General features: G+C 53.9%; 7 protein-coding genes across 7 annotated transcripts; 5 read left to right on the top strand and 2 right to left on the bottom strand.

Annotated features, from left to right (window-relative positions):
- Window positions 1-2,928: 2,928 nt before the first annotated feature.
- On the bottom strand, window positions 2,929-4,391 carry HD553DRAFT_309943 (uncharacterized protein). The gene is made up of 4 exons (XM_046179771.1): window positions 3,577-4,391; window positions 3,334-3,498; window positions 3,216-3,261; window positions 2,929-3,147 (listed from the first exon to the last, which is right to left on the bottom strand). The coding sequence occupies exons 1-4, from the start codon at window positions 4,008-4,010 to the stop codon at window positions 2,971-2,973; spliced, it is 822 nt and encodes a 273-aa protein (XP_046037001.1). The 5' UTR covers window positions 4,011-4,391; the 3' UTR covers window positions 2,929-2,970.
- Window positions 4,392-4,400: 9 nt separating this feature from the next.
- Window positions 4,401-7,191, bottom strand: HD553DRAFT_309948 (5-oxoprolinase). The gene is made up of 11 exons (XM_046179772.1): window positions 6,848-7,191; window positions 6,293-6,711; window positions 6,081-6,178; window positions 5,913-5,982; window positions 5,680-5,837; window positions 5,543-5,604; window positions 5,335-5,476; window positions 5,207-5,276; window positions 5,092-5,147; window positions 4,977-5,032; window positions 4,401-4,915 (listed from the first exon to the last, which is right to left on the bottom strand). Exons 1-11 carry the CDS (start codon window positions 6,990-6,992, stop codon window positions 4,494-4,496), a joined length of 1,698 nt encoding a protein of 565 aa, XP_046037002.1. The 5' UTR covers window positions 6,993-7,191; the 3' UTR covers window positions 4,401-4,493.
- Window positions 7,192-7,979: 788 nt separating this feature from the next.
- Window positions 7,980-11,639, top strand: HD553DRAFT_221406 (5-oxoprolinase). The gene is made up of 13 exons (XM_046177243.1): window positions 7,980-8,169; window positions 8,253-8,278; window positions 8,379-8,479; window positions 8,577-8,654; window positions 8,736-8,814; window positions 8,875-9,508; window positions 9,596-9,696; window positions 9,760-9,877; window positions 9,958-10,118; window positions 10,182-10,308; window positions 10,377-10,468; window positions 10,526-10,654; window positions 10,724-11,639. The coding sequence occupies exons 1-13, from the start codon at window positions 8,113-8,115 to the stop codon at window positions 11,271-11,273; spliced, it is 2,253 nt and encodes a 750-aa protein (XP_046037003.1). The 5' UTR covers window positions 7,980-8,112; the 3' UTR covers window positions 11,274-11,639.
- Window positions 11,640-11,669: 30 nt separating this feature from the next.
- HD553DRAFT_309968 (DUF1445) lies at window positions 11,670-12,987 on the top strand. Its single transcript, XM_046179773.1, has 5 exons — window positions 11,670-12,000; window positions 12,060-12,139; window positions 12,200-12,319; window positions 12,384-12,496; window positions 12,558-12,987. The coding sequence occupies exons 1-5, from the start codon at window positions 11,729-11,731 to the stop codon at window positions 12,783-12,785; spliced, it is 813 nt and encodes a 270-aa protein (XP_046037004.1). The 5' UTR covers window positions 11,670-11,728; the 3' UTR covers window positions 12,786-12,987.
- A 30-nt stretch (window positions 12,988-13,017) lies between these two features.
- Window positions 13,018-15,582, top strand: HD553DRAFT_295239 (major facilitator superfamily transporter). The gene is made up of 9 exons (XM_046178487.1): window positions 13,018-13,592; window positions 13,665-13,673; window positions 13,740-13,823; window positions 13,885-14,419; window positions 14,479-14,542; window positions 14,610-14,691; window positions 14,761-14,967; window positions 15,046-15,118; window positions 15,186-15,582. The coding sequence occupies exons 1-9, from the start codon at window positions 13,361-13,363 to the stop codon at window positions 15,409-15,411; spliced, it is 1,512 nt and encodes a 503-aa protein (XP_046037005.1). The 5' UTR covers window positions 13,018-13,360; the 3' UTR covers window positions 15,412-15,582.
- A 984-nt stretch (window positions 15,583-16,566) lies between these two features.
- On the top strand, window positions 16,567-18,877 carry HD553DRAFT_271378 (fungal-specific transcription factor domain-containing protein; the record flags this gene model as incomplete). The annotated part of the gene is made up of 8 exons (XM_046177710.1): window positions 16,567-16,801; window positions 16,859-17,185; window positions 17,246-17,313; window positions 17,371-17,456; window positions 17,519-17,674; window positions 17,738-17,797; window positions 17,867-18,072; window positions 18,099-18,877. Coding segments are annotated over 8 exons (1,917 nt in total), but the record flags the coding sequence as incomplete, so codon positions are not given.
- Window positions 18,878-19,939: 1,062 nt separating this feature from the next.
- On the top strand, window positions 19,940-23,772 carry HD553DRAFT_334969 (uncharacterized protein; the record flags this gene model as incomplete). Its single annotated transcript, XM_046182174.1, has 4 exons — window positions 19,940-20,624; window positions 20,736-21,836; window positions 21,902-22,517; window positions 22,585-23,772. The coding sequence occupies 4 exons, from the start codon at window positions 19,940-19,942 to the stop codon at window positions 23,708-23,710; spliced, it is 3,528 nt and encodes a 1,175-aa protein (XP_046037007.1). The 3' UTR covers window positions 23,711-23,772.
- Between the last annotated feature and the right edge of the window lie 24 nt (window positions 23,773-23,796).

A 23,796-nucleotide genomic window follows, 5' to 3' on the forward strand; every position in this document is an offset into this window, starting at 1 on the left:
CCTAACCCTAACCCCTAACCCCTAACCCCTAACCCCTAACCCCTAACCCCTAACCCCCTAACCCCTAACCCCTAACCCCTAAAAAAAAAATTGCCTCTGGCTCTATCTCAGTAACAACCACTATGAGAACCTGTACCCTGCTCATCACATCACTCGGGTCTGGTGAGTGACGGGTGTCTGCGGTGTCTGCGGTGTCTGCGGTGACTGCTGAGCTCATGTTGTTTACTTTGTCATTCAGATGCCCCACGCGTGACGTGACAGACAACCACTTGGGCAAACAACTCTGCTGTTTGGAGAATACACATGTAATGATTAGAATGAACTTCTTGACTGATTAGCATGTACATGACAGCTGTGTGAAGGATGGCTGATGTGGATGGTGAGAATAGGTTGATGGACGGGTGGGGACTTGCACGCGCGGTGACAGGCTGTTTGTTTACTTTTTTCTGCCCACCCCCGCGCGGGACAGCCTGATGACGTGGCCACCTGCGCGCGGGACAGACCTCCTATGGATATGCTCAAGTCACGTCAACAACCTCACCCCCAAACTGCCCAGCGTGATTTCTAAGTCATTTCACCTTCAAAATGGTCCAACCAAACGGGATAGTGTTCTGGAACTTTCAGACAATTTCATTTTTTGGGAACTTTAACTTTTTTTTTTGACTTTCGAGGTCATTTTGACGTGTTTTTGACCCGTAGCAGTCACAACAAGGGTCCAACAACAGATTGGATAGTTCATTTCTACTGTTCAAAGGTGCCTCTATCCATTGGTACAACTCTGGGAGCGCTGGGATGGCTGGTTCTCAAAAGTGTGTTTCATACCCGGGGGTCAAGACCCCCTATAACCCTAATCCCGTCGCCTGCTTCCAAAATTCTCCAGCTCGGCAAACACTTCGTTGTCAATTTGCTTGACGTCTGCCAGAGCATGGTCACCCTCGACTACCAACTCTGATGTCGTCTCATTGAGGAGAGCAGATACAGCAATACGCGAGGTAGCAGAGGACCATCCTATGTTCTCTAGTGCTGAACCCAGCTCAATTCGCATCAGCTGCAATTGTTCGATCTCTGGTTGATCCTGCAGCATCTCGTGACGAGCTTGTTGCTCAACCGAGGCCTTGAAGCGTCCCTCGGCAAGTTGCTCAGGCTGATCTGGTTCAACGCATGACCATGCCATGATGCCTTGCCAGTATCGTGCATCATAGTGACAGCCCAACAGTGCCTTCAGGGCTTCTTCGGCCTGGGGAATGGAATACTCGTCCTCATCGAAGAGCCGAAATATTATACCCCAGGCACGCGGGTTGACTGTAGCCTCTCCCTCTGGAATATCCACCGCCTGTTGGCCGTGACTGAGGTTGTCGCCTAAGATGCCAGCTTTCCTCCAGCAGTTTGTAACAGTGGACGAGGTGATCTCTTCCCACGCTTTGTTGAGCATGATCATGGCTTCGAGCTGGTTCGTATCGTAAGGTGTTGCTTCACCAGCCTCCACTTTTGCTGCGGTCTCTACAGCCTTGAGACGATGATAACACAACTTGAGTGTTGCAATAATGCCCTGATCGAGAGGTTGGCAATAGCTGGTGAGGTTTGGTGCAAAAAAGACCATAGTGACATTGGTGGGACGGTAATCTGGTGCCTGGTGACCACTGAAATTGTCAAGAAGCAGAAGGATATGGCGATCCTGGCTTCGGAATTCCTTATCAACCTTTTCTAGCCAGGACTGGAAGATATCCCGAGTCATCCAAGCCTTCTTGTTGTGCATGTAATCAAAGCCTCGAGCTGTGGGGGAGCGTCCCATGAAGCAGCGAGGTTTGTTCCATTTGCCAATGTAAAGTACGGGAAGCTTCTCCGTGCCTGTGGCATTGCAACACAGAGCTAGAGTCATCCGGTCCTTAGACTGTTTAACCCCTTGAAGCTGCCCCCGAGATAGGCCTCTATGGGGAGCCTGACGGTAGAATAGAGCAGTCTCGTCCATGTTGAAAATATCCTCTGCTCGGTGTCCTGCACAGATCGCTGCAATCCGCTTGCGATCCTCATTTGCATCTTCAAGAGAAGCAGATCCAGCCTCACCATGGGCGTTGTAAGACTTCAGACCATATCTACACAGGCCAGGATCACTAAGCTCTCAATCTCTGTAGCGTCGCACGAGCATACTCACGATCTGCAGAAACTTTCAACCCATCCGTTAGATCCTTTCACAACCTCTCCTCCTAACCGCTCTTGATATTGTTGTAACTTGTGCTTCAGGAGATGGCTGGAGCAAGGCAGATTGCTATCCAACATCTTCTGACAGAACAGACGTAAGGCCTCCTTGACTTGAGGATTCTTGACTGTACGAGCTTTCTTCCGCCCAGACGCAACCTCTTTGTTGCCTGAACCTTCTCCCTCCGCCGAAAGGTTGTAAGCGGCTTGGATGCTCTCTTCAGTTTTCAGCCACCGGTAGATAGTCTTGTCGTTCAGATCCAAGGGATCACTGTGTGCTTTGAAATAACTGATTGTCTGCGCCATGTGACTCTTTACTTTCTGACTCTTCAACCTTTTGACATGAGCGATGACGCGGAGTTTATGAGCCAGAGTTACATGCTCTTTTTTGAGGTCCTGTCGTCTTTGACTAGCACTCTTAGGCCTCACAGGGGGGGTCATGATTGTGAACCAATTGGATGAAGTGCTCATATGCCCGTATTCACATGTGAGAATAATCTGATTCGAGTCGGTGTTTCTCATTAATGTTGCACTCGGCGACCTTTGAAAATAAGAATTTTGTAAATACACGTCAGAATTCCTTCTCACTTCTCATTTTAAATAAAAATGAGAATTTACAGCCTTCCCGTGTTGGGAGCAGGCAATTTCCCAAAAATTCTTCTCAAAATCACAGGTTTCTCATTTCGGGGGTGTCTCATTTGCGGGGGGACGACTGTACAAACAAGTGCTTCTCTCCGATCATCACCTACTGGTCATTGTGAAGCGCTCGATACATCAAATGCCTTGGGGCTCCGCACCGTCGTTGCTGGGAAGGCGGTCTCTCTTGCCCGTCCGGAGCGGGTCCGCTTCCTCTTGCATCCCGGCCAGAGTGGATCGGCACCATCCAGTCCGGTTGTCGATTGGAGAGCGACACCGACCGAGGTAGATCAAGCACGAGATCGCAAGCAAGGTCTGCCAAATGAAGGGTGCATTGCGTAAGCGACGACCTCGTTGCTACGATCTATTGGTATGAGACGTACGACTCCCACCGTTCCCCATGCAACACCTAGTGTCGCCCGAGCTAGTCTGATTGTGGACGATGAAGCAGCACAGGCGTCAACTCATGCGGTCGAGGGTCGCCGAAGCCGGGCAACTTACCCGCAGAACTGTTGGCTGATACATCGCTGCCATTGAACATTAGTGGTGAAGACGGCGACGCCGATCAAGAGTACAGTCCAGCCGGGCAGCAGGCTGCCGCACTCGAAGCCTAGCCCAGTAAGTCTGTTCTCGCTTCGTCCGATCGTGCCGAGGTTGGCGACCAAGCTGTATCGACCCGGAACACCGATTGTGATGTATCAGCCACGTCGGTTCCGGTATGATGTGGCATCAGTCCGTACTGACAATGACGCGCTGGCAATCCAGATCAAAATGAACCCCGCTAGGATGGCGCCGGTAGCGTGATAATATCGATGACCGATAGTCCCTTGCGAGTAGTACCATCGACCGGTCCTGTCGTTATACACTGAAAGGGTTAGACGCCATCTGGTCAGTGCTGCGGTATCGGGACACAAGAAACTGCCCGTCCTGAGCTTACACGGCCCGACCGACTCGCCCCAGAAGTTTGAGGTGGTGTAACGGATAAAGCTGCCGGAGATGGCGGCACCAATGACGGAGACGAGGAATAGGACGACCAGAAGGTTGACGTTCAGGTGGTGCTTGATTGCTGCTCGCATCGCTGTGGTTGTATGATCGTGGATATGTTGGGTGTGTTTGTTGATTCGATGTGGAAGCCGTACGCTGTGTAGCGTTTCCAGCTTTGATCGCACCATCATCATCAACGGCGACCTCGTTATATGTACGTATTGAAGAAAGATCGTCGCCAACTTGGAATGGGCGAGCGATCCTGACCGGTTCGGCAGAGGGACACCATGCCTTGGCGTGGTGGCCGGCTTGCTGAGCGAGTTGATGGCCACGACGCTGCTCTTGTTGCGCTGACTCTATCGGCAAGCTCAGATTCGGTAATGGTCATACCCAAGTTCCTGGCCAAGGACAATTCGGCATGTGATCGTCAATACAACAGCTCGAGTCGATGAGGCTGCTTCGGCAAGTGTTTGGGTAAGTTGGACCCCTGATTCGTTCGGTCTTGGCACACCGACCTGCCGGACCCGCGGCGAGATGCCGTTCTGCCTCTCTTTGCTTGCGACGTTCCCCGTTCGATCCAACAGCAGAGAGCACCTTAGCATCACATCATGTACATACATCGCTAAATGGCGAATACAACCTTGTCATTTCGATCGAAACAGCCCACGCGCATCAGCTCAAGCTCCAAAGGCGGCTTCAAGCGCGCTTCTCTCGGCAAGGCTTCCCCTCGGCTGCCATCCAAATACCTCTGACTGTGTCTCGACGACTTCTCCTGGCACACCCCATCCACCTCCACCAGGGGTATTGAGCACGAGTCGATCGTCCGCCTCGAAGGCCACGGTCGCCTTGCCCCCGAGGTTGCGCACGCGACGTACAGCCTTGCCCTCGGCGTCTAGAGTCTCCCGTACATGTAGGTTTAAGCCGCTCTGACCATCCTGTCCTCCGGCGAGTCCGTAAGGTTGTCTGGCTCTGCGCTCGGTCAAGAGCGAGACCTCGATATCTTGCAGGAACTGCATCTCTCGAACCACGCCGTTGCCTCCGCGGTAAAGTCCTTCTCCACCCGACCCCTGACGATATCCGAATTGATGGAGAATGACAGCTGCGTATCGAGATCGAGGTCAGCAGCAGGACATGCGAGTCTTCCGACTGCCCGAACGTACGGTATCGACGCTCGAGGATCTCGGGATCCGTGATCCTCGTATTGGTCATATGAACGCTGCAACATCAATAGGTCAACCAACTATGTACTGTAATGCGATTGCCGCTCACACTCACTGAACACCAGACGTTCCGTGCCAAGAAGGTCCAGCTCCGCTACCACCGGCGATAGTCTGGAGCGACTTGCAAGTCAGCGTGGCAGGTCGATCGTGGGAGTATCATTGAAACTTACCTCGTAGTATCCCCAACCGCGCTCGACGATTCCAGTCTCGCGGTTCTTTCCACCTGCACCGAATGACAAGCTGTTCCCACGCGATCAGCACGCACGTTCTCGAGGATCAGCGTCGGCACTCTACCGACTTGTTACAGCACCCTTGGCTCGCGGCACACGCCTCGAACGCCTTCAAGCAGACGTCGGTGATACGCTGCGAGGTGAGAACATTCCCAGCGCAAACCGCAGAGTCGGGCGAGGGCGATAATAGGGTATTCTCCGGGATGATGACTGCAAATTAAAAACAGCGTGAGCTTGCGATCAGTCGACGATAAAGCCGAACGAGACCTCACGCACTGTTCAGCGGCAACAAACAGCCCGAGTTGAGCGGAATATCTTGATCGATCATCGCTCGCATGCTATCAGCGCGGGTCAAACGTTGCCATCAGCTCGACGTGGATCCGGAATGACGCGGTAAGGACCCCAATACTGACCAGTAGATGATGGCACTGTGGACCACCGAGATGGGGGCGTTCCAATTGCCTCGCACTTCAGGTCCGGTCCCGGTAAAGTCGAACGTGGCGTCCCCGGTCGATCGATCGATCTTGACCGTCAAGGCGATGGGAGAGCCGTCGTCCATGTGATCGATGGCCTGCGGCGGGTGAAGAGCGCATCAGCATCCACCTGCTGTTCGGCAACCGAGGACAACCATCATGGGTATACCGACGTAGAGCGTATCTTTCCCCGCGGAGGTTGCAGCCGCGATCAACATCTTTCGGACGGCACGTTCGGCGTTACTGCTCATCAAATCGTCCAACGCATATCTCACAGCGACGTCAGTACAGATATTGTATCATGCCAGTCAGAGCTTCACAAAGCTCGTCTCGGTACGCACTCCCTGATGTGTCCCATGTAGGACTGTACCGTGGCCAAATCGTACTCGGCGATCAAGGCGTGGATGAGCTGGATCCCCTTGTAGTTGGCAGCGATTTGCTACAACGTCCCGCAAAATTCAACACGAAAACAAACTCTTCAGCATTTCGTCGCCATTGAACTTTTGTACCTCGATGGAATCCCCATTCGGAGTTGGGAAAGCGTATGACTCACAGCTTTCAAGTCCGATTCGACGCTCCTGAAATCCCTACACCCCGAGCATCCCGGGATCTCGGCCGGGTCCTCGACGAGCAGCTTGTACAGCCCGTCCCGATCGTACTTGCCCGCGTCGACGAGTTTGAAGCTGATAATCTCTGCACCCTCCTGTGCCAAGGAGGTGCTGTAGCTGGGCATACTTCCCGGTTGAGCCCCTCCGATGTCGGCGTGATGACCCCGAGAGGCGGTGAAGAAGATGATCTTGGGTTGTTCGCTCGAGCCTTCTTCGGCGGGTTGGGAGAAGACGGGGGTGATCACGGTCAAGTCTGGCAAGTGAGATCCACCGGCGATGGGGGAGTTGGCGAGGAGGACGTCGCCTGGACGAAGAGAAGGTCCGAGCTTGGCCAGCTGGTAGACCACGGCGAAGGACATGGCGCCTGCGATACGACGTACGGTGAGATCGGGATACGAGTCAGTACCGACCTGTAAACTCCCAGCTACCAGACGCCGGTATCACCTCCTCTCAACAGCCTCACACCATACCACTGAAAACCGATCAGACTCGAGACTCACCCAAATGTACAGGCACATTGGGTGCGTTCGAGATCAACGACCCGTCGGCGTTCATCAACGCGCAACTGAAGTCCAACCGTTCCTTGATGTTTGTCGAGATGGACGTCTGTTGCAAGGCTCGACCCATCGCTTCGGCTACGGACATAAAGCGGTTGGAGCTGCGGTTTTTGTCGTGGTCATGTCGGCGAGAATGAGAGCGAGAGTAGTAGACGTTCCGGAGGGATATGGGTCGACAGGAGGGCAGGAGGCCAGCGTTGGTGTAAGCTACCAATGTGCCGTCCTTTGAGCCGATGCCTGAACAAGGAAGACGTCGAGACTCACAACAGGGACAGCAGGATAGGATCAAAGTCTGCATTGCGGGCGGTCTTGAGAGCTTGTACATGCTCGACCTCGGTCGGAATGGCAATAGGCATGTTGATGAAGAGGCAGACTGGTCGCTTGGTTCAGGTTGTTTATGGCGGAAATCTGAATATATCGAGGCGGTCCGGTAAGGTACGTGAGGTGTACGACTGATATTCTAGAGGTTGGCAGAAGTAGAGAAGTCACATCTTCGTGAGTAAGCATACCTGATATTTTGACCTTGTATATAGATCCTTCTCAGAACGAGCTACTTACCAAGACCCAAGACATCCCCCGTACAGATCTTGACCAGCACGCAACCGCGTGACCTCTGCGAGCCGGCTTCGCATCGCAACGGACCAGTTCCGGGAACCCCAAAAGGGTTCCGGACGCCTGATTCCTATCTCATGTTGGCGGGTCTGGCCAGGAAGTGTAGGTGCTGGTCGAGTGTAGAGAGGATCGAGGTACTTGGGGCAGTTGAACCGGAAACGTTGACCCTCTCCATATCCTCTTCACGCGAGCGTAGACCGGGAACTCAACGGAACTGACCAGCTGATGATCACATCGACCTCTTGATCTTCTGCTCCACCTCTCGTATAGTCGTAATCATCTCGGTATAGTCCCTCGGAAATAGCTAGGAAGGCATGCAAGATGGTCATAGCGAGGTTCCCCGGCTGTTCCGGACCCAGCCCCCGGGATTAGGCATGCTGTTGACGATTCTACGTATCCATGGCTACCACGAACATATAGCTCGAGAGACATCAAATGACGTTCGAGGACAACGAACCCACTGGCCATTGGGATGACTCTCTCTACACTGCCAAACTCTACCTTTGACCTGAGCCGTCGACTCGCACAAACCAGCTCCACCGGGAACCTCGAACCGTCTAGCGAGAAACATCTCTTCATCAGCTATATTTGCTGCCATGGTCAACCAGTCTGCCGACGTCCCCGATCACTCGATTCGGATCAGTATCGATAGGGTGAGCCCTTTCCGACCTCTTCATCATGTCAAGAGTTATCTCTTACTCATCTGGTTCTGTCGCTATACATTTGTGATCATCAGGGCGGTACTTTTACCGACGTCTTCGTGTAAGCACAATGACCACTTGCCACGCCGAAATCTCTCCTCTTGCATCCATACGAGCAAAGGTCACTGATTCTCAACCATCTTATCCCCGGCGTCGTATAGATCATACCAAGAATCGACCTCTTCAGGCTCGGACGACCGTAAAGAATTCATCCTCAAGCTCCTCTCGCAAGACCCGTCGAACTATGCAGATGCTCCGACCGGTAAGCATCGGCTCGTCACTGTACTATTGGATCGGAACTTTGGTCAGACCAGGCTGATGATGGGGTGTTCTCTTATCCTGATACCTTGCGGACCCAGAGGGAATTCGGAGGGCATTGGAGAAAAGGCTGGGACGACCCGTTCCGAGGGGACAACCTCTGCCTACTTCTAAGATCGGTGAGTTTAGCTTCTGCCTACTTGGCGGGGTAAATAGCTTTGCAAGTCGATGCGCTGATGCGGTTGATTTCCTGTGACTAGATTTCGTAAGGCTCAGCACGACCGTGGCTACGAACGCGTTGTTGGAAAGGAAAGGCGAGAAGCACGCCTTGTTGATCACGTACGTCGTCCTCCATTCGGTCAAACACCGGGACTAACGGCTTGGACCTGACACTCGCAGCCGCGGGTTCAAAGACCTGTTGAGCATCGGGAACCAGTCTAGACCCAGGATCTTTGATCTGAACATCAAACGTCCGTCCCCCTTGTACGACCAGGCCGTCGAGGTCGAAGAGCGGGTCACTCTGGTCGGTTTCACTTCGGACCCTTGGCACCAGGATCACGGCGTCGTCTTTGGCGAACAGGGCGAGGTCGTCAAGGGATATACCGGCGAAGGGTCGCAAAACGCAGAGTCGGGAAAGGTTCACGGTAGGATCGTGAGAGGAGTCAGTGGGGAAGCCGTCGAGATTCTCCAACCGCTCGACCTCGACCGTACCCGTGCCGACTTGGAGAGACTCTACGCCTCGGGAACCAGGTCGTTGGCGGTAGTGCTCGCCCACTCGTACACGTTTCCTGAACACGAACTCGCCATCGGGAAGCTCGCCAAGGAAGTCGGGTTCCACCACGTCTCGCTCTCGTCCCAACTCTTGCCCATGATCAAGATGGTCTCGCGGGGCGTGTCATCCACCGCCGATGCTTACCTTACGCCCGTCCTCGGCGATTACCTGGATGGATTCTACTCGGGTTTTGAAGGTGGACGAGACGGAGGCCTGAAAGTAGAGTTCATGGGCAGTGATGGTGGGCTTTGCGACCTGGACGTGAGTCGCCGTCAGGTTCTCGGTTGAGAGGTCCGGGTTTTTTTTAACCAAAGGCTGTGTTGACTTTGCCGTGCACGCCCTTGGCAGAACTTTTCCGGGCTGAAGAGTATCCTCTCTGGACCTGCCGGTGGGGTAGTCGGGTACGCGCTCACCAGCTGGGACAAGGAGAATCCTTCGCCCGTCATCGGGTCAGTCCCCTGTACACGCACCCGATACTCTTGTTTCGCGCTAACTAGAAACCACATGAACAGGTTCGACGTCGGCGGCACTTCGACCGATGTATCGAGGTACGACGGGCGGTATGAGATTGTCTACGAGACCACTACAGCTGGGATCAGCATACAAAGTCCTCAACTCGACATAAACACTGTGAGCTTCATGCGCGGATTGCTCAATTCACTCGGTGTTTCGAGGCTAATAACCAGATCGTTTTCGCAAACGCCATGCAGGTCGCAGCGGGCGGTGGCTCTTGCCTGACTTTTAGAAACGGGATGTTCTGCGCTGGACCTGAAAGCGCTGGTGCCCATCCTGGTCCCGCTTGCTACCGCAAAGGCGGTCCTCTCGCCCTGACCGATAGCAACCTTTTCCTCGGTCGTCTGGTTCCCAAGTAGTAAGGGTGGATCGACCTGTTTGCGCCTTTGTCCTGCCGATACTGATTTATGGCGCTTCGCAGCTTCCCTCGATGCTTTGGGCCGAAAGAGGACGAAGCGCTCGACCCGGCTGCATCGGAACGGGCATTCGAGGACTTGCTGCAGACGGTCCGCGCCGAGACTGGGTCGAACATGACCTTGGATGAGATGGTGCGTCCCGGCTAGACCTTACGACTCGGCCATTCTCGCCGACTGACAATTTCTGCGACTCGTCACAGGTATACGGCTTCGTAACGGTGGCAAACGAGACGATGGCTCGACCGATTCGAACTCTCACGGAAGCGCGAGGCTACGCCACCGCCAAGCACATGTACGTCCTGACCTTTCACTTGTCGTCAGACCTTGGCTCATGGTACTCCTGATACAGCCTATCCTCCTTTGGTGGAGCCGGTGGTCAACACGCATGTGAGATCGCCGAGATCTTGGGAATCAAGCGTATCCTCGTGCACAAGTACTCGTCTATTCTCTCGGCTTATGGTCTCAACCTGGCAGAACGGTGAGTGTGGGCAGATTGTTTGCGACCCAAATATCGAATGTACATATTGAATCCTCGTTGTTGCTGCAGGGTGCACGAGGTCCAGGAACCCAGCTCGGCGACGTACGAGCCGTCCACTGTCGGCATTCTTACGAAAGCGCTGGATCGTCTCGGGGCAATCGTCACCAAGGAGCTTCAACGACAGGGCTTTTCTTCCGACAAAATTCGCCTGGACAGAATGTTGAACATGCGTTTCGATGGCACCGATACGACGCTCCTCGTCTCGTGCGACAATGACGAACAGTTTGGGAACGAGTTCAGAAAGGCATACAAGGAGCAGTTCGGTTTTACGCTGGAGACCCCTATCGTCATCGACGACATCAAGGTCAAGGGAATCGGCAAGACCTTTGACGATCTGGGCGAATCGGTATTTTCCGAATTCAAGAGGCTCGAGCCGCGAAAAGTAACCTCGGACAAGGTCGACAGCCGGCAGTCGGTGTTCGTCTCGCCACCTGGAGCCAGCAAGGGTTCGCGGATGGATTTGCCCGTGTACGAACTCGGATCGCTCGAAGTCGGTGATGCGGTCGATGGGCCAGCCTTGATCATCGATGCGACGCAGACCGTCTTTGTCAACTCGTGAGTCGACCTTTCCTCGCCACACCTTTTTCTCACGCTGATCGTGAACGCTCCATACGCCCCAGCACATGGACCGCCAATGTCACTTCTCGTCATCTGCTCATCACCCGCGACTAGGCCGACTCGTCATTGTAACCCAGACACACGAACACGCGCGAGCGGAAACGTTGTAACAAAATCATGTACCATGAAAAGGAGCCATGAATTCCGGGTCTATCGATAAGCCAAGGCCCGATGTGGCGGGCCGGTCTCGACCGGAAAATGATAGGAAAGGGTGGGGTTGGCTGGCCGCGCTAGCAAACGCCCCGGGGATCGTCAGCCGAGATCCAACTGACTCAAGGCCGACCCAGACCTTGAAAGCTTGTGTATCATTTATATGATCATTTGACATTTCGAGCGGTCCTAGCTAGACATCCCAAGACTCACTCTTACTGGCAACAAGATCGACTGGTCCACACCATGCTCAACGCCTACCCTACCGCCATCGATGTCCGACGAGCTTGTCGTTCAGGCGCCTTTCGCGAGCCCACCGCAGGACAGTGTCCCGGTTACACGCAAACCAACCTGATCGTCTTGCCTGAGAAACACGCTGCGAGTTTTCGTACGTTGTGCGAGCGCAACCCGGTCAGTTGTCCTCTGGTCGGTGAAACGAGAGGTAATGGGGACCCTCGATTTCGTACCCCATTGGGAGAGGACTCTGATGTCCGATTCGATGCTCCTGGTTACAACGTGTAAGTCGGTTTTCGCTTGCAGAATCGCTTCGTGCATTCCTGACCATCCGTCTTGTCAGCTACGAGAACGGAAAGCTCTTGCATGACGATATCCCAGATATCAGGGACTACTGGCAAGACGACAGTGTCGGCTTCTTGAGTCAGTATATTTCGTCCTTGAACCCTTGAGTATACCGCGCTGATAGGGCCATCCGTGCAGTCGGTTGCTCTTTCACTTTCGAACAGGCGCTATGTGACGCAGGGTTGACACCACGACATATGATCACGGGTGCCAACGTCCCGATGTACAAAACCAACTATCCCTTGCTGCCCGCCGGAGGTGAGACCTACTATATCATGGTGGATTGAATGACCGAAATTGATAAGAGCGCTCTGGCAAACAGTCTTTCGCGGCGAGATGGTCGTCTCGATGAGGCCGTACAAAAGGGCGGATGTCGAGAGGGTCCGTGATATCACTAGGCCTTATGTCAAGACACATGGCGAACCGGTGGCATGGGCAAGTCGCAACATTTCCTCGTTCTTGGACGATCTGTTCTGACCTGACAAGCATCTCGCAGGGTCCCGAAGGAATGAAACAACTCGGTATACACGACCTTTATCGTCCCGAATTCGGGGACGCTCCCGAGCCTTTGGCGGACGACGAGATACCCGTCTTTTGGGGCTGTGGGGTCACGCCTCAACAGGTGATCATGTCGAGTCCGCATGTCAATGGCTTCGTCATGGGTCACGCTCCGGGCAAGATGATCTGCGTAGATCTCCCTGTCGCTGCGGTTCTGAGCTCTTAGTATGCCACATTGTACAGGTTACGAAGTATTGCTCAAGTTCGCGCGTTGCCACTGTATTTTGCATTGTACCCCTATTCGATTCCGGATTCTCAAGCGTTCCCTTGCAAACAGGCACCTGACAAATGGCTCAGACGCATCCTGCTTCAAACAATGGCTCAGCTGACAAAGTGCTATCTTCGATTGCGAAGCTCGTGTTCCTGTACGTTTCCTGAAATCAAGCATCGTCTGTCGGGCGATCTCGGGGACTTTTTTCGAGTTCCCGGCCAAGCGCTCGCTTGTAGCGCGAATACGACTGCCGTGCCAATATTTCCGGTACCCACGCTCCATATAGCGGAAAATCATAGGACCGTGGTCTTGTAGTCAGGTCAAGCGAGGAGACCCCACAATACGATAGCAGTTCCGATCCAGTATCATATTCCCGGCAGAGGGAAAGCCAAGGATACGATGGTCGCTATCGTGATGAACGTCGCTCCGATCACAGCGTCTATCAGTTATATAGATCCTCTTGATCGGACTCTGTGACGACAGCAGCCGATGTGCGTGAGGTCAACAATTCCATCAACAAGCAGAACATCATGTCCGTTTACCCCATAGAGGACAAGGTCAATCCTACTGCCAAGGACGATATCGAGACCAAGATCGTCGACACCGATCTTGCTAATCAAGGTTACATCGAGACCGACGATCAGACTGCCCTGGCTCTGTACGAAATCCCGGACGATGAGCGCAGGAGACTGTTGCGAAGGCTCGACTCTCGGATCGCTCCGCTAGTCATGATCCTTTACCTTATCGCTTTCTTGGATAGGAGTAAGTTGCTCTATATACCCGATTGGCCTTTTGAGATACTGACAAATCGGCCTCCACCCCGTTTCATCACAGGCAACATCGGTATGCTTAGCTTCCTGGAAGAATAATCGGTCTGACTTCTGATAGCTAACGTGGTCGTAATTACAGGTAATGCCGCTGTCGGAGGAATGACCGCGGACCTAAACTTCCCCTCCAACGGTCTCTCGGTTGCGACTTCCATCTTCTACGCTAGTGAGTTCGGGTCGGGTGAGGCATCGATACATTTCATCTTAGTCTTGCACTACTTTGACAGCCTATGTAATCCTCGAGGTTCCCTTTACGACGCTCCTTCGAACGCTCAGGCCGAGTCGTTTGATTCCCGGCGTGGTCTTGGTGTGGGGAGGCGTCGTCCTCGGCATGGGTTTCTCTACCAACTACGCTACCATCTTGGCCACCCGTCTCTTACTCGGAGGTCTCGAAGCCGCTCTCACCCCTTGCTTGATGCTCTACTTGACGACCTTTTACCAGCGGAACGAGCTTGCACTCAGGATGTGCTACCTGTTCATCTCGGCCGCGCTCAGTGGATGCGTTGGTGGACTCATCGCAGCGGGATTCTTGAAGATGGACGGACTCGCCGGGATCGAAGGCTGGCGATGGATCTTCATCATTGAGGGTGCTCTCACCATCGTCGTCGGTATCATCTCTGCCTTTATCATCGCCGATCGATGGCAAGACGCTACGTACCTCTCGGACAGGCAGCTGTTCTTGATGAAGGTCCGTGATGCCAAGGCTGCCATGTTCAGCAAGGACGACGGGTTCTCGACCGTCGAGATCAAAAAGGCTTTTACGTGAGCAGATTCGCCTGAAATCGATTCATGTCGTTGCTAATATCGCTACATGATGACAGCGATCCTATGATCTACCTCTCGGGTCTCGGCCAGTTTCTCTTCGATGTCTGCCTTTACGGATTTGTAAGCGACGGGTTAGGGCAGATCATGATGGAAACGATGACTGACCCGCTGTCACTGTCCGGCTCAGAGCACCTTCCTGGTCGTCATCATCAATCAGCTCGGTTTCGACAGGATTGAGAGCCAGGCCATGACCGCGCCCGTATATTTTGGTGAGCTTGCACCCTTCAACATCATCGATTCGTGACCAGATCGATTGAACAGGCTTGCATCACATACAGTTGCCGCGATGGTCTACCTGATCGGCGCGTTGATCTCGGACAAGTACTCGATCCGGTGGGGCCTCATGTTCCCCATGGCCTGCGTATCCATTGTCGGCTACGTCCTCCTCTGCGCAGTGCATAACAATGCCGTCAAGCTGTTCGCATGCTTCTTGGCCGGAGCTGGAATCTACATCTGTGTCGGGTTGCATTTCACCTGGATCGGACGTGAGTGATCGCATCGCGGTACCGACTGTCTTTCAAAGTCAAGAAAGCTCAACCTTAACCCTCTTGTTGACGGGACAGAGAATATCGCCGGTTTCCGCAAACGATCCGTGGCTATCGGAATGCAACAAGCTATGGGAAACACCGGAGGGATGTGAGTATCTATGATTGTCTTGATCCTACTGCTAAAACGCTCGCTGATACTTTACCCCTATCTGTAGTGTCGCCGGCCAGATCTACCGCTCGACTGATTCGCCCCGCTACCTCTTGGGTCACGCCGTCTCCTTGGGTTGTATGGCAGGCGCTCTGGGCGTAATCACCCTCGAGTACTTCATCTGGAAGCGCCGCAACACGGCTCGCGATGCCATGAGCCAGGAGCAAAAGCTGGTTGAAGATGACGCCGGGATCGATGGCGATAAGCATCACAGCTTCAGGTATGCTTTGTGAAATCGGCAGCGCAACAAGGCTGGATGAATGTCCACGGACAGAAACGACAGGATGGGTTGAACCAGGAGGAACAGGAAATACAGATAGATCGTTGTATCCGTTGTCAATAAAAGATTGCTCCCTTGCGTATATCTGACTGATTGAACTTGATCGCGCGTCGATCAACCCCTATCTCTTGCTCTCGTTAACCCTGCAGTTTCCCGACGTGCTTGACATCAGCTCATGACTCTATCACCCGGTCCTGAGCTCGCTAGCAGATTCCGAATGGGGTCGACCAGCCCGAAATCGGTCGTGTTCGGGATTGATCGCGGAGGCCCCACACCCCTTGGGATCCTGGTTCGAGCATACTATCTATCGTCATATTGTTCTATCGCCCTTCAGCAGTTGCGTAGTGGATCGACAAGCGACAAGGGGAATTGTTCGTCTGCCTACAAGCAAGCTCTCTCAGCTGATAAACACCGTCCAGCAGGTGACGACTACCTCCTAGAGTCGTCGACATGGAACCCACCGCAGCCAACGCTGCAGCCGGTCCTTCCACAACGAGCGGTGGAACAAAGCGTCGTCGGAATGTCGCGAAAGCTTGCGAGAACTGCCGAAGAAGGTGAGTGATGAGGGTTCAATGTGACTGCCTTGGCTTTGAACTGATGGAACGAGAAACCTAGGCGTGCCAAATGTGATGGAGTGCAACCTGAATGCGGAACTTGTCGCGGTTATCACGTACGTCTCGACAGCCAAGTTCATAGCTCGAACCCCTTCCTCGCTGAAAAGACCTGGTATCACAGGACGAATGTCATTGGGACGCCAAAGCAGACTCTCGACGCTTGGCATCTCGACAGCAGATGGATGCCATGAGGGCTCGGGTCGCTGATTTGGAAAGACTGCTCGAACAAACGGGGGTCGATCCGTTGCAAGGCTCCACTTCTCACCAGGCCCTATCAATCCGGCCGGCGTCGTCCGGATTATCGTCTGTTCTACAATCTGGTCGTCGGCGAAGAGGAAGTTTTCCTGACGAGGAGGATGGTGGAGACGAGTTCGAGTCGGATCAGGCTGACCAGGAAACGGATCGGCGTACATCCCATATCGTAAGTCCACCCGGTGATCACGACTTGCTTTAGGTTCAAGGTTGTGCTGACACCCATATACTTGTGCGCTGTCATCAAGGTCGAGGCGCAGGGTGGAGATCTTCTTTTCCACGGACCCCTCTCAGCCTTCCATCATATCAGCAAGTCGCCAACCGCCACAGGGCTTCATCCTTTGATCAGTACGATCATTGCCGATGGACAGCCTCAGCCTCTAGGATACGGCAAGCATCTCCCTAAAGAGGTCTTCCTGACAACTCAGCAACATGATACGGCCATGGATCGGTTCTTTCGGTTTCACGCCGCTTGGTGTGAGTAACCGTTCTCGACTGAATTCCATACCGCTTGATTGAACCCTCGGGCTCCAGGTCAACGGATCACGAGACACCATTTCGAGCGGGACATGCGTCAAGCGATGATGACCGGATCGGCGCCTACACCTCACTACAGTCCACTCCTCCACAACGCCATCCTGTCTATCGCACTATGTTATGCAGACGAGGATCATCTACGTTTCCCTGGGACCCGCAAGGTCTTTGCACAACAGGCCAAGACTTATATCGACCAAGAGAGTTCGAATCCGACATTGGCGACGGTACAAGGCTTGGCCAGTCTATCGAGTTATCATTCGCTCGAAGGTGAACATAATCTGGGATGGACGTACATGGGACAAGCGTCGAGGCTGAGCCAGGCTCGTGAGTGCATAACCACGTATGTCTAGTTCTCGAACACTCAGGCGCTGCTTTCTCGTTCAGTGGGATTGCACCTAGATCCAAGTGCGCTCGTAGAATCTGGCAAACTCTCGGCGACAGAGGCCAAAGAAGTGAGCCGACCGATTTGTCATTGACGATCTATCGCTTATACCACTTGCAAAACACAGCGCACCGTTGTATTCTGGTCGACCTTTTCCCAAGAGACCGCCTGGAGCCCCTATATCGGGAGAGTGGGGTCTCAGATCGAATACACGTGGGTTGTCTGTCTCGATATCAGACAATGATTCTCGGCTTACTCTGTTACACCATTCGCAGGACTTCTCTGCCAACGCCTGACGTCGTTACGAATGAGCTCGAATGGACGCCTTTCGATGGCGCCGATACCGTGAGGAATGGGTCGTGTCATATCAGCACGGCGTTTGTGGAGACGGTCAAGTTGCTCAGGATCGGGCAGGATATCATGAATTCGCTGTAAGCGCGCCCCGACCTCTTCGAGGATCTGCATAAGCTAACGATGAGAACGACCTGAAACAGCTATAGCATCAAGGCGAACGTATCAGCCATCGGTCGATCAGGATTGATCAGCGAGATTAGGTGAGTCTTTCGAGCTCGAATCATGCTAGATCGTTCAGCCTGCTCAAGCTTCCTCAAACTGCGTGACAGCCTCGCTTTGACGACATGGAAGGACGAACTCCCGTCTGCCGTCATTCTTACCGGCCATTCCGACTCGAACGCCTACCCACACATCATCATGATGCATATCACCCATATGTGGCTCATCATCCTGCTTCATCGACCGTTCTATCGCAAGGTGTCGCCCATACCCGGAAGTGGCTCTGAGGAGATATCCGAATCGGTCAAGGTGAGCCGTCCGATTTGGCTCTGGATTTTTGAGCTTGCCGGTCTGACGGCGTCGGTATACAGCAATGCGATCGAGCAGCGCTCCGTATCATAACCCTTTTAAAGATATGGCATCGCCTTTATAACCTACGTTACACCACCCCGACCGCACTCCAGGCGGCCTTTACGGCGGGAACGACGTTTCTTCTGTCTGCTGTCCAGACTCGAGCGCCCAAGCGTCGCGGGAATGCGATCGACGGGGCCAAGGATTGTGTCACCATGTTACGCCACATGAGCCGTTCTTGGTCAGCCGCTGCTCAAAAAGCAGAGATTCTGGACGCGCTGGCTGCGGACTATGGAGTCAGTCCTGCGGTTCAAGGCGATGTCGTTGCGAATCGGGCTGCTTCTGCTTTTGGAGATCAACAACCTTCGCCAATCGCCAGCGTGCCTAATCAAAATGCGTTAGCGGCCAGTGGTCTACCACCAAGCGAGTCGCAAGCTTCGCCGCAAGTGCACGATTCCATCGAGCAAGGTGGACTCGTTGATCCGACGCAAACTGGGCAATCGGCTCCATATACGGGATATTCCTCCCAAGAAGGATCGCTCGACAACACTCAAGTCCCCTTCGACTTCGCGGCTGGACTGGACTTTCTGGACGATCAAGATTCGCAGATGCTTCAGATGCTGCTCGATCGGGTCTCTGTACCTCATGCTCAGATCTATCCCTTCCAACCCGGCTTGCTCGCTCAACATGATCAGCTGTCAGCCGGGCTTGAAGGGAGTGCAGCGTCTCTCGGCACGCAGTGGCATCGGTCATGGAATCAGAGTGGGTGATGGATGTACGTACAGACGGAGGATCAATTTCGAATTACATGGTTCGACAAACCGGAGAATAAGGTGGAGCTTGGCCGAGTCTAGCCTCGATTCACGTGAGGTGGCTGAATGACCTCGAGTCGTCCTAAGGACTGGAAAGCTACGATATTTGTCATTGCCATGACTTTGTATTTCAAAGCGTCTGCGATCAAGCGATACGAAAGTGCCCGTCCGTTGCCGTTCACCGAAGATACGCACCATGGTCTGCCTAAGAAGAAGTACGGGGAGCAGATCGAGATTTGTATTGGCCAAGGAAATGTTTCCCGTGGTCTCACCCCACAACAACAACAACAACAACAACAACAACATCGATAAGGTTCGCGTCCGAACGGAGTCCCCGCGCACCAACGGGATCTGAACGTGGGATGCCAAGAAGAACTTGCAAAAAAAAAGGTTAAAAACTCTCCGAGGCCATACTCGACAAACAGAGCAACAGAGCCCCACGGGACACACAGGGTCACTCACCATCGTCGGTAGCCGTGAGGCGAGCCGAGCCCCGTACCTTTTCTCGACAACTCCCGATCAATCGTGACGGAAGTTTCATATTCGGGGCCGGTGAAGACGTCGCGATGTCATCGAAGGATCTTTCAGGACATCTAAGTTCGATTCCGACAAGTGCCGAATCAGACAACAAACAACAAACTACAGATCATCGCCAATACGTTACGACAAAGATGGGTTATTCAGCAGATGATCGGCTGCCGTTCGGTCCTTCGCAAGACGTATATAAGGAGCAACTATCCCCCGTCAAAACGGCACTGGCGATGGAAAAGATAATGTCTTTCCATCATCAGCCTGGTAGGATCGACCGACGATCCCTGCCTTCCATCACGTACACCTCTCCGACTTTCAGCTTTCCGACACAGTCCGATACACTGGACATCAACCGATCCTACACATCGACATTCGTTTTGACTTTACACTCCTTTACCATACTTAGGCTTCGCCATCGATAACGCAAACCGCCACTCCAACATATTCTTCATTTGACATTAAACGCATATCGAGCCCCTATCCACCATCATGCGATTCCCGACCTCTTTCTTAGTCCCCATCTTGGCTCTCCTCGCCGTTAGCTCCGCTCGACCTCTCTCAGAGACTGAAGACAAGCGAGACGTCTCCTCTCGAGCCACTTCGACTCAAGAAGCCATCGCATTCTATACCACCGTCGTAGAGACTCAACATACGACCCAAACTTCGACTATAACTGTCGTCACGGCTACCCAGACCGCACACGTCACTCAAACTCGAACCGAGACTGAAACTGAAACTGAAGTGGATACGGTCACCGCCTATGTCGTGGCGAGCGGGTTGCCTTGTCAAGCTGGAGGTGGGCAGCCTGTCGTCACGTTCACCGATACTGCCGTCGGTGCGACGTCGACCTCGAACTCGACCTCGGCACCTGGATCAGGGCCGGGTAGCAATAACCTTCCCAGTAGTGGCCCTGCGGTCTCGTCTCCGGATAACAGCCCTAACACAGGATCCTCCGGTTCAGGTCCCAATTCCAACCCTGGTTCTGGACCCTCTCCCGAATCGACCTCCCCCCTGACCGTCCCCATCGCTCGCCCCGATGGGTCCGAATCGCACGTCGATATGGACGTTCCCAACATGACGCCCATCGTCCCGCCCAACGTGGATCCTGGCAAGATCGATAACATCAAGCCGGTCGATCAGGGTGACATGTATTACAGCCCGGAAGGTCATAACGGTGAGTCTTTGAGTCTTATAGTCGTCTGCCTTTCGTTCGGTTCATTTGACGTTCGGGCGACATTAATATGAGACTGACTAGGTGTTTGACGGTGATTTCCGAATACTGTAGACACCTCTATCGAACACAAGTTCACCTTGATCAAGAACAACTATACCTACCCTGCCATCATCGTCGAACACTCCCAGTACATCACCTCGGTCACTTGCGAGACCGGCGGGATCGCCGTCGATTTCTCCTCTGCCCAGGCTTACGATTTCGCCAAGCAGAACTGGAAGCCCAACTTCCTGCTCATCACCAGTAGTACCGGCCAAGGCTGCAACTCTTCCGCTACCGTAATCACCGGAGAATACACCTACTGGCTCGTCACCGACGTCTCATTCCAAGAAGGTCCGCTGATCGTCCACGCCAACGCCACCGTCGTCCCTATCGAACGAGCTATCAAGACGGCCGAGATCACCTGGGGAACCGTCATCCCCGGTCGACCGGCTTCAGGTAACAATGGGACAGCTTCGAGCGGGTCTGGAGTTACTGTCGGAGGATCGTTTAACAACGGGACCACGGGTTCTTCGAACCAAGGAGGATCGGGCACGGGATCGGGAACGAACGGGACTACCACCTCCCCCAACGTAGGAACTAACGGTACCTGCGCCCCACCTCCCTCCGACCAGATCCTCGGTTTCCCTACCGCCCCTCTGTGTGACGACTTTGACAAACTGCTCGACGACAAGATCGGTTACTTTGACTTTGACGCCGACTCGTTCGACTCGAGCTTTGATCAGTTCGCTCCCGGTCTCGCCTCTGAAGACGACATCGACTCGTTCTACAAGCGATCCTCCATCCGGAAGAGGTTTATCCCCCGTTTCCTGGTGAGGCTGGGACAAGGGATCCTGCAAGTAGCCACGGCGCCAGTAGCTGTCCCACTTCGAATCGCCCGTGCATACGCCCCGGCACCCGTCAAGCATTTGCTGGAAAAGGCGAGCACTCTCGACAAGGAAGCCAACAAGCAGATCGACTATGTCTACAACGTGACCGAAAAGGCCAAGCCCGAATTACAGCGGGCGACTCGATGGGGACCCGGACGTGTGCTTTGGAGCAAGAAGAAGACTGGAAACAAGAACAGCAAGACGGACGCCGAGATTCACCTGTCTTGTGTCAACTGCGGGTTTGAGACCCATATCAACATCGCCGGGAAAGTGGTCGTCGATTTCCGTGAGTCGAATAGCAAGGTCCTTTCTCGTGGCACATGTGCTGATGCGGTTATTTCCGTTTTACAGTCACCGCCGATGTTCGAACCGCCCATGTCAACGTAGCCGGAAACATCATGGCCGAAGCCAACCTCGCCATCGAGGCCATGTTCACGTTCAAGGACGGCTTCCAAAAGGAACTCGCCGTGTTCCCCTTGCCCGGACTCGCATTCGCCGTTCCAGGATTCTTCACCGTCGGACCGGCACTGAGCGTTCACGCCAAGGGAGACTTTGAACTCAAGGCTGAGGGCGGCGTCATCGCCGGTGGCAAGGCCGAGATCAAGAACTTTAACGTCAACCTCGACATTGCCAACGGAGACTTCCAGCAGTCCGGATTCAAGCCCGAGTTCACTCCCAAGTTTGACGCTTATGGGGAGGTCACTGTCGGCGCTTCGATCGCTCTCCCCATCTCGGTCGGAATCGGTATCACTGTCAACAAGTTCTTTGACCGCAAGATCTCTCTCACTTCGACCGCCAAAGCCGCCGCTTCCGCCAAGTACGCTTTCGACACCGAGAATCCTGGCAAGTGCAACAACGGTATCGACTGGGAAATTGTCGTCAACGAAGCCGTCGATGCCGATCTCTTGGGGTTCAAGCAGCTCGACCTGTTCAACGTCGACCTGGTCAAATTTGGTAACTGCTATCTGTGAGTCTCCCGGAAGCGACGTGATGGATCGTTACCTTGAGCTGACATCGAACCGTCGTGCTTACAGCTTGGGAAGCAAGCCTACCACACCTGCGCCGCCCACTACGCAGCCTGACGACTCCGAGCAGCCAGCCGGTTCTGAGCAGCCCGACGGTTCCGAGCAGCCGGCCGAACCCAACCAGCCTACCACACCCGATCAACCCGAGCAGCCTGAAAACCCCGACCAGTCTGAACAGCCTACGGATTCCGATCAATCCGGTCAGCCGTCCAACCCTACAGAATCCGACCAGCCGACCCAAGGTGCAGAGGAACAAGGCGATAGCGCAGACGCGAATCAATCTGCGACCGAGGATCAACAAGATCAACAGCGTCGTCGACGACTTGGCCGAATTCAACGTCGTCAGGCTACTGCAACCTCCGAAGTCATGAAAGATCCTGCCGTCAACATGACCATGACCAGCACCGCCACCGATTCGAGCAACTCCACCACCGTAGATACCACCGGTTCCAGATCCAACCAGACCGAGACAGAAGGAGAGGTGCAGGACATCGATTCAGAATTCGACGCCGACGAGACCGACGCTCAGCTCGATGCCAACCTGTTCAACGCTACCGACATCGCTGCTGCCGCAGACGCCAACTCCACCTCTACCGACAGCGACGATGAACCCAGCTACGTCTTCCTCAGCGCATGGGACACTACCGAATTAGGTGTCGGCGAGGACGACAACCTATACTTGTACGACTCGGCCGGTGCCGATTCCGACAAATGGCTTTACCTGAACGGGACGTTCGTCTCTTCGGCCGACGAATCGCTAGTCTTCCACTACTACGCCGACACTATGGACGCTCTCGGTGTCAGTCGACTCAGGGTATCTGAGACTTCTTCCATCCCGGTCACCGCGGACGTCTTAACCTTCCTCGCTGTCCGGGATACCGAAGCTGGCAAGGCCGGGATCGTCCAACAAGGCGCCGACCTTTTCCCCGCTACGACGGACGGCAAGATCTTTTACACCGTCATCTGCGACTACGAAGACCCTAGTGCGAGCTCGAAGATGTTCCTCGTAAAGGACCTCGATGCCGGTGTGGCTAGGTTGGTAGAGGACGACCTGCAGTATATCGTCACCGGTGGAGCTGTTCAACAATGTCAATACTGGCCCCTCAAGGCGGCTGTCACTGGGCTCGACCTTTGATTCTTTATTTCTTGAGGGTAGCAGCGATGAGACGTTGATCTAGTCAAGTTTGGGTAGGCTCGGTTTGTAAAAGGGCATTCAGAGAG

This window comes from Filobasidium floriforme (genome assembly GCF_021052385.1).
Source record: "Filobasidium floriforme strain CBS 6241 chromosome Unknown HD553scaffold_9, whole genome shotgun sequence".
Taxonomy (NCBI): Eukaryota; Fungi; Basidiomycota; class Tremellomycetes; order Filobasidiales; family Filobasidiaceae; genus Filobasidium; species Filobasidium floriforme.

What these genes read in the sequence shown, in the direction of transcription:
- HD553DRAFT_309943 (XM_046179771.1), bottom strand. Translation starts at nt 4,010, where the DNA reads ATGATGATGGTGCGATCAAAGCTGGAAACGCTACACAGCGTACGGCTT. An exon ending in TGGATTGCCAGCGCGTCATT is followed by an intron (nt 3,499 to 3,576) that starts GTCAGTACGGAC and finishes GGGTCGATACAG; the next exon opens with CTTGGTCGCCAACCTCGGCA. An exon ending in CATGGGGAACGGTGGGAGTC is followed by an intron (nt 3,148 to 3,215) that starts GTACGTCTCATA and finishes TTCATTTGGCAG; the next exon opens with ACCTTGCTTGCGATCTCGTG.
- HD553DRAFT_309968 (XM_046179773.1), top strand. Translation starts at nt 11,729, where the DNA reads ATGCTCAACGCCTACCCTACCGCCATCGATGTCCGACGAGCTTGTCGT. An exon ending in CGACAGTGTCGGCTTCTTGA is followed by an intron (nt 12,140 to 12,199) that starts GTCAGTATATTT and finishes CCATCCGTGCAG; the next exon opens with TCGGTTGCTCTTTCACTTTC. An exon ending in TCCCTTGCTGCCCGCCGGAG is followed by an intron (nt 12,320 to 12,383) that starts GTGAGACCTACT and finishes TCTGGCAAACAG; the next exon opens with TCTTTCGCGGCGAGATGGTC.
- HD553DRAFT_221406 (XM_046177243.1), top strand. Translation starts at nt 8,113, where the DNA reads ATGGTCAACCAGTCTGCCGACGTCCCCGATCACTCGATTCGGATCAGT. An exon ending in TCTGCCTACTTCTAAGATCG is followed by an intron (nt 8,655 to 8,735) that starts GTGAGTTTAGCT and finishes TCCTGTGACTAG; the next exon opens with ATTTCGTAAGGCTCAGCACG. An exon ending in TACGCCACCGCCAAGCACAT is followed by an intron (nt 10,469 to 10,525) that starts GTACGTCCTGAC and finishes CTCCTGATACAG; the next exon opens with CCTATCCTCCTTTGGTGGAG.
- HD553DRAFT_309948 (XM_046179772.1), bottom strand. Translation starts at nt 6,992, where the DNA reads ATGTCCGTAGCCGAAGCGATGGGTCGAGCCTTGCAACAGACGTCCATC. An exon ending in AGCCAAGGGTGCTGTAACAA is followed by an intron (nt 5,277 to 5,334) that starts GTCGGTAGAGTG and finishes GCGTGGGAACAG; the next exon opens with CTTGTCATTCGGTGCAGGTG. An exon ending in GATCCTCGAGCGTCGATACC is followed by an intron (nt 4,916 to 4,976) that starts GTACGTTCGGGC and finishes CTCGATACGCAG; the next exon opens with CTGTCATTCTCCATCAATTC.
- HD553DRAFT_295239 (XM_046178487.1), top strand. Translation starts at nt 13,361, where the DNA reads ATGTCCGTTTACCCCATAGAGGACAAGGTCAATCCTACTGCCAAGGAC. An exon ending in GAGATCAAAAAGGCTTTTAC is followed by an intron (nt 14,420 to 14,478) that starts GTGAGCAGATTC and finishes ACATGATGACAG; the next exon opens with CGATCCTATGATCTACCTCT. An exon ending in ATGTCTGCCTTTACGGATTT is followed by an intron (nt 14,543 to 14,609) that starts GTAAGCGACGGG and finishes TGTCCGGCTCAG; the next exon opens with AGCACCTTCCTGGTCGTCAT.